Below are 15,145 nucleotides of genomic sequence, written 5' to 3' on the forward strand. Positions count from 1 at the left end.
CTACCTCTGCAGAACCACTCAAGGGTGTGCTGGACACAGTAAGATAAATTATCTTTTCAGTTCGTAGTCTGCAGACCCGAGGAGGCAAGTCTGGGTGGATCGGGGCAAGCCACCATCTACTACCTTGAAAGGAACAACCTCCTTGGATGAGGTGTTTGTCATCTTTGGAGTGGCGGCAGGGGGCTTTCTGGGATAGAAGCTAAAATGAAGTAGATCTTTGGTGACTAGACAGGCCAGACCCAAGCAAAACATTCCCTAGCTGGCCCCCAAATCTGCCTGAGCTTCTGGCCAGGAGTGCAGTGAGGTGGTGGCTCATGAACATCTCAGAAGTCCACTATGGTCCCAAGACTGAGCTCCTGGTTTGGAATGCAAAGTGGGCTGGAAGCGCCTCTCTGGACCCATCCCATGGAAACCACCTGCTCCTGACCCCTTGCTCGTTCTTGAGAAGTCATGAGTTAAAGATGACACAGCCACACGATGGAAGGAGCCCAGGCCCTGAGTCATTACTAGAGAGCTCGCGCCAGTCAGAAGCGTAGGAAGTCACAGGAAAGAGGCTACAGGTCTCTGCTAAACCGCAGAGGTTGTGGGGTGTCATCACAGAAACTAGTGCCTCTCTGAAAGCTCCTAGGAATCCAAACACATGCCTCTGTGCATCTGATCCAATGTGTGGGCCAGTGGGATGAAGCCTTCATATGCCTTTGAAGTTCTCATTTATGGGTGGGTAACATGCTTGATGGGTGCGTGTATGGTAAACGCTCGATGCTGGTGTTCATCTGGCTACCCATGAGCCTGCATGCCTAGGAAGGCTTGTGTTTCCATGCCCCAAGGCCTACACCCCTAAGCACATGTGTGTATGTCTCTACAAAACTGGGTGACCCTGAGCATGTAGGTATGCCCTTTTGGGTCTGAATAACTGTGTACATACCCCTGAAAGTGACCACACAGCTGACACTGGATCGGAGTGTGCACATGACCTACAGGTCTGCAGATAAATACATGCCTTCTGTGTGCCACTGCAGGGGTACCACTGAGCACACTGACACACTTGTGTCTGTGAGCATTTGTATGGGCCGTTTCAGGCCCCCGTGTTTACGTGCACATGCATTGCGCATATGTTCCTCTCAATGAATGTGGACGAATTTCTCTACGAATCAACAAGGGTGTCTCTGTTGTGAAACTGAGTGTGTGTGTATGTGTGTGTGTGTGTGTGTGTGTGTGTGTGTGTGCATGCACGCATATGCTTCACAGGGTCTGAGTATAAATACGTGTGTGAGTGTGAATGTGCAGGTATGGGTGTGCCTCTCAGGCCCCCTCTCACGGAGACATTGTGGAAGGGGTGCAGGTCCACGGGGCCTGCGTACATATGCAAATGTACACATATGCAAAGACTTCGAGGGTCTGACCGCATGTACCCATGATCCTTTGGTTCTAGTGCATACTCATACCTCAGTGTGAGGAGGCTCCTTGTGGGGACAACCATGCTGGTCTATGAGTACATCCCTCCATAGAGGGACATATGCATCCTGGTGAGTACACATGGACAGAAATATAAGACTGCACAAACATGAAGGGCACTTCCATGGATATGTGTATGTGCACACTTCCATGAGTGTGAGTGAGTCGTGTACCTGCCTGAACACAAATAGTGTATCTGTGGCTGGGAGACCTGTGAACAGCTGAAGATCTGAATGCATATGTGGGGCTGTGGTCTGTACTCGTATGTGAGCAAGTGTTACACAGGCGGCTCAGTCCACAGGTGTGTGCCTTCGTCAACTGAGCGTGGATATACAACCCCGAATCCAGGAACATGTCACAAGGCACGTGCCTCCGTGAGCCTTGAGCACACATGAGCACACATAGACACAAAGCCCCGAATGCACAGTGCATGCTCAGAGCACCCGATGTATGAGGAGGCTTTCTTCTCAGAGCGTCAACAGACGCGAGCATGCGGGAGCTGCCTCTGTGGGTTTAAGCATGCACGTCCACATAGCCCTGGGTGTGTGCAGGGGCCCAGGCAGGGTAAATGCTGAATGTAGGAGCCTTTGTGCAGCCGAGCACGATATACACAGGTGTGACTCTCCAGGGGCTGAGCAGGTGAGCAGCTGTTAGTCTAGGCAGCTCTAGGTGTTCTGGGAGCTCTAAGCAGGCACATGAGACACTCAGTGGCTCTGGTGCATAGCACGCTTCATGGACTGAAAGCCTCTGTGATTCTCTGGATTTCACAGGTGTGTACATAAGGTTCAGGGCATCTGGGCACACATGTGAATTTTTGGGTCTAAGCATCTGTGTGCCTCTATTGATCTGAGTGTAAATGGCATGCACTCTTCTTCTAGGTGTGTGTGTGTGTGTGTGTGTGTGTGTGTGTGTGTGTGCGCGCCTGTGTGTGTGTGTGTGTCTGTGTGTGTGTGTGTGTGCGCCTGTGTGTGTGTGCCTGTGTGTATGTGCCTGTGTGTGTGTGTCTGTGTGTGTGTGTGTGTGTCTGTGTGTGTGTGTGTGTGTGTGTAGGAATATGTGAGCTTCCAGGCAACGTACGAATGTGTATGCATGGGTGTACATGTGTGCCCCCTGGTAAGAGCACACTTATTTACATATGGATGTATGCCTCTGTGGATTTAAGTCTGCCTATGTGTCTCAGGGGTGCGAAGCCCACAGTCCTACAGGGGCCAGGCTGGAAATACAATGTGTGGGCCTGGACAGCTGGGCCAGCAGGGGTGGTGTGTCACATTACCAACTGTAGGTGTTTGTCCCTTAAATGCACTCCCACTAGGGAGAATTCTAACAATACCCTGTGTGACTGGACCTCCAGCCTCCGGTAAAATGTGAGCTACACGACAGGCCTATGTCTGCGGAGGGCTTGGAGTGAAGGGAAGGGATGGGGAGGTGGTTAAGCCAAACAGGGATGATCCCAGGCACACACTGCCACCCTGGACGGAAGATCTGCAAGTTCAGAGGGTAGACGCCCTAGGGTCAGGCTCTCAGCAGCCAGCCTGTCACTAGCCAGGCTGCCTCCTCCTCTGACAGGAGCCTGGTGTGCTGCTAGAAAACGTTTCCTTATCCTAGTGGACTCTAGCTACAGATGCCAGGATGAGGGGCAGTCCATGCCAGTCTGGGTACCCAGGAGTCATCATGATCCCTGCCTAGTTTCCCACGAGGAGATGAGGACAGTGGGTATTTCGGAGCTGTGTACTGGCGTGAGCCCAGGCACTCTAAGGTCCACTCTGCCCTGCCTCCAGGGCTTATTTTCAAAACTGGGCCAGACATCAGCCCTCCCAACCGAGTCTCCAGGCCTCCAGGCCTCCAGGCTTCCTCCGCCTCCATTATCTTCCCTTCACATGGTGGCCTTTTTTTTTTTAACAGAAGAATGGCACAATGGCCAGTGATCTCTGGGAGCCCTCACTTGGGGGTGGCTGACCCGCCCACTTCAGTCCACCTTACCCTCTTGGCTCAGGATAGGGTACCAGAGAGCTCACTGCAGGCCACGCCCAGGCTTCTAGATGGACTCTTGCCTGGGACACTAGACCCTCCCAATATGGCCCTAGGACAGCCTAGTGTGCGCGCAGCACGTGTGCTCGGGCTCTGCAGAGTTGAGGAAAGGCAGGTCCCAGAATGAGAAGTGAGGCTGCACCCCTTCCCCATAGCATAGCCCCATCCCAGAGCTCTCACAGGCCACTCCTCGCAGCCCCTTATGGTAAGCCTGGGCTGGAGGCTACGGCAGCCCCTAGGAATCCCCAGCCGCTGCCCATAGCTTGGGTGGATTACACAGCACTGAGAGGTGCTGAGGGCAGACTCTGCCACATGCCCAAAGCCTTCCAAAGCAGTAGTGGGGCGGCGGGATACAGAGATGGAGCAGGGTGGCTCCAGGCAGAGGGGCCTCTTGCAGAGGAGAGCATCTGTTCCCAGAAGCACAGGCCCTGAGCCGTGGACAGAGAGGTCTTTCCCGGCCAGCAGCTGGCACCTCCCATGAACGCCCCTTGGCCCAGGACCACAGAACCACCTCACTAAGTTCCTGACTACTGGGAGAAGAGGGATAGAGGCGGCAGCAGCAAGCTCTGGGTATGGGGGCTTCCCCGGGCCTGTGATTCTGCCCTATCTACCCACACTCTGTCCGGGGTGGCAGGCCACCCTCAGCTTCAGTGTCTCTTTTGGGGATGGTAGGCCCTCCAGGTGACTGACTTCAGGTCAGACTCACAGCCCTTCTCTGTCCTTCATGCACTTGGTCTCCCCCTCCCCCAAGCCTTGCTGAAACCCACAGCTCAGGTACCACCATGGCTAAGTGATGGAGAGACGCCTCAGGGAAGCCAAGCAAGAGATGTGGACGGCCCCTCTGCTCCTATGAGTTCACCCAGGTGTCATCAAGGCCTATGTTCCCCTCCTGGGAGTTCCCGCCAGCCACATCCAGTCCTTTTTCCAGTCCTGCTATCAGCCCCCAGTGACCACCTCCCACTGTTCCTGGCAGCCACTGCCAATCTGCTCAGAAGAGCAGCCCAGCAATCACTGGGTCACCTCACTCTCATGCTCTCAGCTAGCATGCAAAGCTCACCCCCACCCCCTCCAACTTGCCCTGTAGCTGTTGCCTTGGCTCCAGCCTGCAACATTAAGCAGAGAGTCCCTGTGTCACCATTACTCGGGAAGCCCTTCCCCACAGCTTCTTCTACAGCCACTCTCAAGCTAGGCTCTCCCCTAGGGGACTATATGTCTGGCCTGAGGGGCACCTCTACCCAGATACAGAGCTTCCATGTAGCAACTGCCCTCCTTGGCCTGGCATGCTGGGGATCCTTTCAAGAACACCAGATAAGTCCCTGAGGCTGAGTAGGAGGCCAAGGGAGCTCCAGGCTTCAGGACTGATGGGAGTTGTAGTTCTGGACCTGAGGGCTGATGGGAATTGTAGTTCTTCACCTCCCATTCCAGGACTCCTGAGAGGGGCAGTTCCTCATGTTTATACAACCACATCTCCCTCTTCTCCCAGTTCCTCTTGGCTATCCTCCCTTGGAGCCCTGGCTAAAGACTTCACTATCTCCAAGGATGGGACACCGAAAGGCACCTTGTCGGAGGGCACGTGAGGGACCTGGGGTCTTCTAAGTCACAAAGGGACTGCAGGAGAGAATAAAGCCTGCAGCACACCCTGGGCTGGGGCCAGGTGGCAGAAAGTCGCCCCCCTCCCCAGCAGCGTCGAAGGGCCCGGGGCAGGGGAGGGGGGAAAGGCACTCACCAGTACTAGGCTCACACTCCTCCAGATCCTCATCATCGCTTGGACACTCAGCCGAGGCCACCAGGAGGTCATCTGTGTTCTGGGGTGGGGGGTGAGGGGCAGTGGGAGGAGGAGTAGGGAAAGAGAGGGTTCCAGTAGGTGAACAGATTCCATGGCTGCTTCCCGAGGTGTGGGACAGCACAGAAGACAGGCCCAAGCCCAGCCCCCCCATCATTTGTTGGGTGATTTGGCCTCTCAATTTTCCATGCTAAAGGATACTAGACAGAGCCAGCCCTGCAGTTCCCATGGCTCCTAAAGACAAGACAACATGTGTTGAGTCCTTTACACTGGGGAACCAGGGGATGAGATGCCAACCCTGGGCTGCAAGATGTGTGTATACCTGGGGTACGGAATAGGCTCGGGACACAGGGAGACGGGGACAGGGTCTGCAGGGTTTCCTATCCCCAGCTTCCCCAGACCATCACCTCTCATCTTTCCCAACCCCCTTCCACAGAGAGAACCAGGCTCCGCACAATAATTAGGGCTATGGTTGCCATGACAACAGGAGTCGACTTTGTCAGCATTTTCTCTCCTCCTGATTGCAAAGAAAGAGGATCCCTGAGATGTGGGAGCCTGGGGGAGGGGGAGGGGAAGTTCAGCAGGGTTAAGAAAGAGAGCCTCGGAGGGAGACCCGAGGTCCATGGAGTAAGGGGATTAGGAGTGAGCCGGTCGGGGAGGCCAAGGATGCCAGGGTGAGAGGGTCCCAACCTGCTGCTCCCTAGATTCCACTTCAAGCCCAACAGCCCTTGCCCAAGGACAAAGCCATAGACTCGTCCTCTCTTCCACATCCTTGACCCTCCCTCTCTTCCACCCAACCCAGTAGCTCCCTGAGCCATCCATTCTTTTGCCCACGTGGCTGGTCTGCCTACCCTCTTCTACTAAGACTTGATGCGATTAGAGGACGTTGGGGGGGGGGTAGGAAGGCAGCCTAGGTGAGGCCCGGCCTTCCTCTCACGGCTCCCCCACTCTCCGGAGGAAAGCCTCTGGGTATCCAGATCTCCCAGATTCCTAGACATTCGAGATAGAGAGGGGGGCTTTTATCTTGTCTCTCTCCTAGTCAACCCAGCCTCAGGATCCCTGCAGGACAGACTGGCAAGAAAGAAGAGCCTAGAATGCTCTGAGCCCAGCTCAGAGAAGCAGAAGACAGACTGGTGTGGAGGAAAGACATGTCTTCATGGATTCCCCCGAGATTCCTCTGGGCCTTCAGGCTCAACAGCCACTGGGGGAAGGGACACAGAAGCACTGTAGGGCTGAGGTGGCCCAGCCAGGTCTTCATAACCAGTACTGGCACTGACACAACAGGCACTGGTGGCCATTAGGGACTCTAGCTGCCGTGCAGTCCAGTGACTACCCAGAAAGCCAGGCCTGCTTGCTCCTCGGAGCTTTGTTTTTCAGGTGTGGCCCCCTCAACTAGATTCACCAGATCTAGGGAGCTCCTGAGCTGGTAGATGGTGAAGGGGTAATCCACAGGGAACTCTGTACTGCCACTCAGAGCACCCGCTCAAGGGCCAAGGCTGAGGCCTGCCGAGCTGTGGTACTGAGTGCTCGCCCAGAGTCACATGCAGAAGCTATGCAAAGATGGAGGACTTACAAGCCTGACCTCTCACCCAAAAGCATCTTCAGCTGCCTCTACCAGCCTCTGGAGAGGGGCTGCCCACCCTGGAAGACTGCAAGTCACCACTCCAGGATGTCATCTCTGCCCAAGATGCCACTAGCTGGCCACCAGTTGGTCCACTAAGCCCTAGCACAGCCACCTTCTTCACCACTCCCTCAGTCTTCATGCAGACTTCCCTTCTCCTCAACTCTGTACCTCCTAGAAACAGCGGTCACCCCGACACGGTCAATATCCCTGATCACTATATGAAGGCCTTCCTCTCCTAAATCATCACCATGACAACAAGGTGAGGAACGGCTGTCTCCAGAACCAACCACTCCCGACTCCAAAGCCCCCTGGACCCTCCCAGACATAGAAAGGGTCTCACCTGGGTGGTGCTGTCCCTCATTGTGGGGGAGCGGCCCCGGCGAGTAGTGGTGGTGGCCATGGTGGTGGTGGTCTCCATGATGGTGGTGGCCATGTCAGCCAGCAGGGTGGTGGCAGTGGTCTCCGCACTGAGCAACACGGATGGCCCCTCCCCTACTAGGCGTAGGTGGCCTTCGGTCCGCACATTGGGGTCGCTCTCGGCGGCCAGCGCCAGTACCTTGAGCCCATTGTAGTAGAGGCCGGACACCTGGCCCTGGAAGGGGCGGCCCTGATCCCGGCCCCCAATCTTGATGGCAGCCTGGCTGTTGAAGATGGTCAGCTGGCGTCCTGAGGGTTAGGGGTGGGGTGAGAGGAGCGGACAGAGGAGAGGCGGGAAGGGATGGGAGAGTGGAGAGAAGAAGGGGAGGAGAGTGGGGGTGGGGGTGGGGGTGGGGGTGGGGGAGCCAGAACGTGGGTGGGGAAGGAATGAGGAAGAGGCAGACAACCAAGGGAAAGTCTCTGTTAGCCAGAGCCCCTGGCCCAGCCTTGTGGGACCCCCACAGAAGAGGGCCACCGGGGCACACATGGGCTGGGAAAGGGAGCCTGATCACCCCCTGTCCCCACCATGCACATGCCTCTGCGTCTGCACCTGCCCCCCCCCCTTTCTGATCTCACTCAGGGGCTATCACCCATTGTCCTTAGCCTTCAGTTCCACTTCCATCTTCTCTCTTTTTTCTCCCAAACATCCCACCCAGGGTCCAGCCTCAAGCCATGTGTCCTCTGAAGCAGTAGACAGTGGCAACAGAGGCGGGAGGGGGTCCTGCCAGGCCGAGGTGGAGTCGGCTGGGCTGGCGAGTGTGAGCAGAGGAAGGCAGACGGTATGGTCTGCTCCTGGCTGGCCCCACCCACTGGCACTCTATGATGGCTGGCCAGGCTGCTTAGCTTCCCCTGGCCTACTGAGGCCCAGCCGCAGTCCTAGGAGCTGAGCCCTTCCCCCAGTGTAGACGTGCAAGCCAAGATAAGGAAAATGTTAAAGGGACCTTGCTTCGCTCACTGACAGCCAAAATAACTGCTCCAGCTCCAATCTAGCCCTGCAATTGGCAGTGTAGAGACCTCTGGATGGCCCCTGCTGGGGGCTTGGCTGCTTGCTTTGGTTTTAGTGGACCTGGGGGTCAGTTTAACCCTCTGAGTTTGTTGTTTTGTTTTGTTGTTGTTGTTGTTTTGTTTTGCTTTTTAGAAAAGATAGTTATTATGTTTAAGTTTAGATTTAACTTTGGTTTTGATGTTATTGGGGAGGGGGGCAGATGGAGTACGTTTTTGCCCCATTCTCCCCACGGACCTTCAGCTGCGTTCATTTAAAACCTGGCTTAGCCCTCGTTAGCCTCTGGTTAGTGCCTCGTTAGAGATCTGGTTTAAAGTTATGAACCTGGGAGCCCTGCCCCCCAAACCTGGGCTGAGACAGTCCAACATGTGACACGTACCCTCTCTAAAAACACAGGCTCTCCAGGAGCCCCACACACCTGTCCGGCTAAGGCTGGTCACTGGCGTGTCTCCTCGGAGGGGGGGGGTCTACTCCACTCTTCTTCCTCAGCACCAGCCTGCTTCTGGCTCAAGATCCCCACCCCCCACCCCCAGCAACCATGCATCCTCACATATGGCCAAGCCCAGCCCATAAAAGGTGGAGGTGCATACAAATTATAAGAAGAAAAAAAAAAAAAAGGAGAGGAGGGCCCTAAGCGTCAGATGAGTTCTCCGTTATTCAGATTTCTTTCCGGAAAGCCTTCTTAGAGCCTGTACAAACCTGATGTGCATGTGGCCTTCTAAAATGTTCCATCCCAAACCCATCTGACTACAGGTCTCTCTACTGTAAGGTCCCCCGGGAACTGCTGCTCCAGACATGTTTTGGAAGTAGAAATAGGACTATTCCAGAAACATCTATTGAGCTACCTACCGTATCCCAGCCACTTACAATAAAATATCCCCCTCCGAGAACACCCAGCGCGGCCCTAGAGGAGCTTACTCCTATTCTGGTGCACAGGGAGCCCGCTGAGCAAAGACCCAGGACGGAGCTAGGACCACAGGGGCAGCACTGGGCTGAGGACCACGCCAAGAGTGAGTTCCTCCTCCTCCTCCTCGTCTTTGGGAAGCCCAACCTGCTTCTGCTTCTAGAAGAGTAGATTCTTAAAGAGAAGGTGTGGCTGGGGCTCTTTCCTCCTTAGGCCCATGGTCAGCTTCTCCCTTGAACAGCTCCCCCAAGCTACCCACGGAGAGTTGGGGGGGGGTGGAGCTGGTGGTATCACAAGTTGTTCTAGACTCAGCCCAGGTTCCTCCCTCAGCCTCTGTGACTCTAGGAGGGGAGGGTGGGTAACGGAGAGGAATCCACAGCCTCTGTGGCCCCTGCCCCCACCTTCCACAAACGCCTCAAAGGGTTAAAGTTCACCCCACTGGTGAGAGCAGCCCAGTGTGGCTGGGGGCTGCAGGTTTTAGCGATGTCTGTTACAGTCCCTTTAACTTTTTTGTCCTGCTGTGGGTTTATCACATGTGGTTATCAGCGTGTTTAGGCCCCTGGGTGCAGGGACTGGAGGTTACTTTAGGTTTTGTGTTTTGTTTTTTTTTTAATTGGGGGAAAGCCCCGTGGACATTTAAAGCACAGTTATCAGCTGGTTAAGTGGGCTTTAGCACTTCTGCTCCCCACTAGAGTTTAGCCTTAGAGGTACAGAGCTCGCCCCTCCTCCAATGGGAATGACATGGCTGTGCCCTTGGCCCCCAACTTCTGGCAACAAGAAGCTTCTCCCTCTCACACAGCAGTACCTCACTTGCCACATAAGGGCCTCTTAGGGACCTGCTCTGTCTTCCTCATCAGACCAGCAGGCAGAGACCTCTAAGAACCCCTAAGAAACCACCACCTTCCCACCCTCCCTTAGTCTCCTCACAGATACTTCTAAGGGGCCTGGGACCATGGCTTCAGGGACCTTATCTTACAGTCCGAGGCTCAAGCATTTCCTTTCTCCTCACGATAGCCCTTCCGGGCCCTTCTGCATTGGCTCCGCCCTCCTTGCTTCCCAAACCCCTCCTACCTCCAGGTGCCCTGTGGCCCTCCTACTAACGCTAACCCTGAACTTGGCCAGAGAGACCCGACCTTCTAGCCTGCACCCCCCTCCTGCTGCAGGGATGTCTTCGCTCAGCACAAGCTTAAGGGTGTCTCCACCTTTCGAGGGTCACCCTAGGGAGACACCAGGTTTTGTCCCTCCCTATTCCCAAAGCACCTCCCAGAAACAAACAGGCTGAGTGCAGGGGGCAGAAGGGAGCATCCCGCCCGGACAATTGTCCCTCCACTTGGGGCCGGGCATGACAAAGAGGGAGGGGTGGGGGAGAGAGCTCTGCACCTTTAAGATAGTGTTTTTAAAGTTAGTTAGTTAGTTAGTTAGTTAGTTAATTCTGGTTAGTTACCTTTGTCGAGCAGCCACTCATCTACTACTCGACCAAGCCGGTAGGGGATTCTCTGTCTAGCAATCGCCAGGCGCTCGTTATCAAAGTTTCCTTGGAAAAGTTTAGAAAGACAGTAGGTTTCTCAGGCAGCGCAGTCCACAGGCTTTAGAAAGTAATTATGCAGTTCTCAGGAGACCCCCAGCAAGCAGCCACATTCAACAGAGGGAGGTGGGGACAGAATGCTGGGCCCCTCCTCTCCCGGTGGGGGTACGGGGGTCCCTCCCTAGGCTCCATCCAGAGCCGACCCCACCCCTGGGGGGTGAGAGTAACCCAAAGGAGAGGGAAACCTGAGAAAAGGGGAAAGAAGTGTAAAGAAAACAAAAACGAAACAAAAAAAACCCACAGCTGGAAGGTCAGAGGTTAAGCAGGTTTATCTAGTCAAGTTGTTGAGGCTGAGGCCCACTTCCTTCACCATCCCAAAGAAGGGTGGTGGGGTGGGGGCGGGGCATTTAGCAGGTTTAAGTTAGGGGGCCGGTCCAGCTGTTTACTGTTTAGAGGGTGGTTTAGAAGTGGAGGGGGTAGGTTAAGCAGGGTTTATGCAGCATTTAAAGGGGTGCCCAGCACACGCATTTCACTGAGCTTTAAACCGCTTCTCAAAGTCATAGCCAACTCCTGACCCATCACCACCTCCCACTTCCCTCCCTCCACACCCCTGGCCCACCACACCCTTCCAGCTCAGTCTCTGTTCCCTCACCCTAGGCCTCCTCACTTCTCCCCTGCAAGCTGCTGCCGCCAGCTCACCTGGTCCTGACTGCCTGTACACCTGGCTACTACTGCAGAGGAGGGCTGGGCATGCCCACAGGCAATGGGGCGGGAGGGCCACGAGGAGAGCGGGACATGGGTGTTTAAACTCTTTCCTACTCTCATTCACCTGCCCAGAGACCAGGGCCTAGGCCACCCACGCACCTTCCGGAACACCTCCATAAAGGCGCCCTCCGTATTCATGTGTGCACGGATGCAGTCACGAGACCGCCTTTCTCTACAGATTCAGGATTTCACTGCTGGCGTCCACCAATACCTTACCACTCAGACCACACCTCCCTTTCTCCACGGCCCTCTCATGCCATCTCCTGCGGGTATCCTTGGCCCTCCTCTGCTCCTGGCCTTTCTTTGCCTTGCTGTCTTTTCCATCTCAGTCCACTTCGAGATGCTGGGGCCCTCGGTGCCCTTAGAACCAAGCCCTGGCCCCACCCATCTCCCTCCTCTGCAGGCCCTGCCAGAACCTCAGCCTTCCTCCTTCAGACTCCCTCCCCCAGCTCTAGCCCCACCCTTCTTCTCATCCTTGGTTCCCCATCTGGATACCCCACCTGTTCTCCCTCCACTCTCAAGCTCCAACTCCTGAGACAAGAAAGGGGGGGGGGGGATGTGTGTGCACACGAGAGAGTGTGTGTGGTGTGTTGCATAGGGGTGCATGCACTCCTATGTGGAAAGGGGCTTGTCAGTGCGGCTTTCCGTGTTTCTCCGTGAACCGTGAGTGGTCCTAAGCTACCACACTGGGTAGGGGCATGATGTCCTTTGAGAATATGGCCACTCTGCTGCTTTAAGCCACTCATGCCTGCGTAGGAGCCTTCTCTCTGCACCACACAGCTACACTAGCCTAACCAGATCCCCGGGCAGGCCTGCTCCTGCTTCTGAACGGCTCTCTGGACCATATGTGCCTATGCTCATGTGGACATGCAGGGCGCCTTCCTAAGCGCTTTGAGGTAATGACATCTTTTCTTCCCTGTAGATTCCGAGAGGCTGGATGACTTGATCCGGGTCTTGTGGTCTGTCAGTAGAGATCCAGGAGTAAATCCCAAGTTCTACTGAGTCAGAACCCACAGGCTATGCCTCTGTGTTCTCTAAGAGTCAGGTGGGAGGCCAGGTATGGTGATGTACACCTTTAATCCCAGCATCCTAAAGGCAGACACAAGTGGGTATCTGTGAGTGCAAGGCCAACCTAGTCAAGGTAGCAAATTCTAGACCAGCCAGGACTATGTAGAGAGAGCCTGACTCCCCTTCACCAGAAAAAAAAAAATTAAAAAGATACCCAGATTTACAGGCAAGGGATGCCAGACAGCCTTTCCATATACCTATGCAGGGGTCCTGGCAGAGCCAGCAGAGGATGTGTGTTCCTCCTAGCCTCTCGCCTGAGGAAGTGAACCTCTAAGCATAAGGTCTGACTGGGCACGGTGAACTCTTCACACCAGCACAGGCCTATGTCCTCACTACTACAAAGCACTGTACCTGTTCCCCTGAGACAGTGAGCTCTGATACCCCTGGCTGTCAGGATCTGCTGTGGCTAGGCGTACAGGGAGCAGAGACAGGCCTGTGTGGGAGAGTTGGCATGTCTGGCCCCACATACGCCCAGGGCTCTGGGAGTACACTAGCTAGCATCCCTCTGCAGAGCTGTTTTCTTGTGGACCCCTCTGCCTTTCTCACCTTCTGAGGTCATCTGAGTGTCAGGGTGGCCTATGGGTACATCCATCAGCCTCTGTTTACTAGGAGAATGTGGGTAGCTTTTGTTGTTGTTGTTTGTTTGTTTTGTTGTTTTGTTTTTTTGAGGCAGGGTTTCTCTGTGTAGCCTTGGATGTCTTGGACTCACTTTATGGATCAGGCTGGCCTCGAACTCACAGCGATCCATCTGCCTCTGCCTCCTGAGTGCTGGGATTAAAGGCGTGCGCCACCACGCCCGGCTTGTGGGTAGCTCTTATCTCAAGGGTTGCCCACAGCCATTCGGGTGTAAGCCACCATGACTGTGAGTCTGCACTGGCTCCTGTGTCTCAACATGAGTGAGCCCTGAAGGTTTGTCCTGCTCATGCTCTGTCACTCTGGCTAGGGGCACTGGAGGTCACAGGTGGTCATCCTCTGTGCTGGGCAGCTGGCCCCTGCAGCTCTGTCCTTCTCCCCGCAGTGTTTCTCCCTCCCTCCCTCTTGGTCCTGCCTCCTGCAGGGCTCTGTCCACCTCTTCTCCCCCTCGCTGAGTCTGTGTCAGCATCTCCGCATCTCTCTGCATCAATCCTGGAGCTGCCTCCATCTCTCTGCAGATGTCTCTGTGACTATTTCCAGAACCCTCCATCACTCCTCCTCTGGCTTCCTCTCACCCCGAGGCTCCCTCCTGAGCTTCCTTCCCCACCCCATGCCCCCCCCCCCCCCCCGCCATGGCCTCGTCCTCTTCCCTCCTCTGGGTTTCTAAGACCTTGCTTTGTCCTTGACTACCACAACTGAGCCCTAGGAACTAAGGCTCTCTCTGTCCTCATCTCTGGGTTCCCAGGCCAAGAATGGGTCCCTGGACCTTGTATGTTGCTTGTGAAGATCACTGAAGGTGTCTGACCCTCCCTTGCACTCTCGTCATATCTCGCTCCCTTCCACCACGTCCTTTGCTGCCTGAAACGCTGGGGTCCCTGCTCTCTTCACCTCTCACCTATTTCTCCAGCATCTACAGAAGCTGATATGGGTCCTTGAGTTCAGGTCTTTGGCTGGTTCTGTGTTTTAGGAACAGCTACACCTCCTGTCAAGAACTGTTCATTTAACCTGTGAACCTCTCCTAGGAAATGGGTCTCACCGTTCCCAACCTGGCCCTCCTCTCTAAATTCGCTCTTTCCTCAATCACAGCTGATACTCCCTAGTTGTAACCTCCTTCATCTTCTCTTGTCCATTCCCAAACTGGATTCTGGCTTTGCAACCTCATCTGCCAAATAATACCCTCCCTCCACCTCCACCCAGACTTCTCCTTCGCCACGCCCCCACCGGGGTTCCACCCAGTCTTTTCCGTAGCCACACACCTTGCCCCACAGCTGGAAGCCTCTCCACTTTGCCCTGCCCCCACAGCATTCCAAAATGGGAGGCTGCCGTCCCACCTTGTTGTCGCTGTGCCTCTCCTCTGTGGGCCTGTGTCACCTACCTGCCGGGTACCTCTCGTTGACTGGCCAGCTGTCCACCTGCAAGGTGGCATTGCCACCACTCCGAGTAAATCGCACCACGTGATATTTGCCGTCACTCACGATGGCGTTGGGCTCATCAATGGTAATGTCGTCCGTGCCCACATTAAAAATCACCCCAACAGTGCCCTGGTCCTGGGGACAGGGAGATGGGGCGGGTCAGCAATGGGAGAAGGCAAGTATCCCTGAAAAACTCCATCCGAGGTTCCCAAAGTATCTCCACAGCCTCTCGCGGGTTTTATAAGACACCTCCTCAGGTCTCAACTACCCAAGGTGTGGGCAGGTTTGCCCCTAGCATATGCAGGCAACCAAGCACCCTGGAGGCTTATCATTGGGGACCACTACCTAGTACTGCAGAACAGGGCATGGAGCCCTTTCCACTAATAGCGTCTGTCTCTTGCCCTCAGGTTCATCCAGAATATTCAGAAAATGTTTACTGGGCATCTATGCTACGCAAGGGTCCCTGAGGTCCACATGAGAATGAGGAGGCAGAGGCCTCTCTGAGGCATTGTGATAAGGAAGGCTCGC

The 15,145-nt window shown here is 55.1% G+C and overlaps 1 protein-coding gene across 7 annotated transcripts in view; it reads right to left on the reverse strand.

The window, feature by feature from the left end:
- The window catches only part of NRXN2 (neurexin 2), a 114,424-nt gene that overhangs the window by 9,285 nt on the left and 89,994 nt on the right, over positions 1-15,145 (reverse strand). For 6 of the 7 annotated variants that reach the window (XM_084760315.1, XM_084760309.1, XM_084760311.1 and 3 more), the window contains 4 exons: positions 14,581-14,752; positions 10,659-10,748; positions 7,231-7,556; positions 5,210-5,288 (listed from right to left, as the gene is read on the reverse strand). In XM_084760315.1, the coding sequence (XP_084616441.1) occupies positions 5,210-5,288; positions 7,231-7,556; positions 10,659-10,748; positions 14,581-14,752 (667 nt within the window). The remainder of the gene's footprint in view (positions 1-5,209; positions 5,289-7,230; positions 7,557-10,658; positions 10,749-14,580; positions 14,753-15,145) is intronic. The other variant, XM_084760314.1, reaches the window with a different exon arrangement.

The sequence above is a fragment of the Acomys minous genome, assembly GCF_964271855.1.
Source record: "Acomys minous genome assembly, chromosome: 2".
In the NCBI taxonomy this organism is placed as follows: Eukaryota; Metazoa; Chordata; class Mammalia; order Rodentia; family Muridae; genus Acomys; species Acomys minous.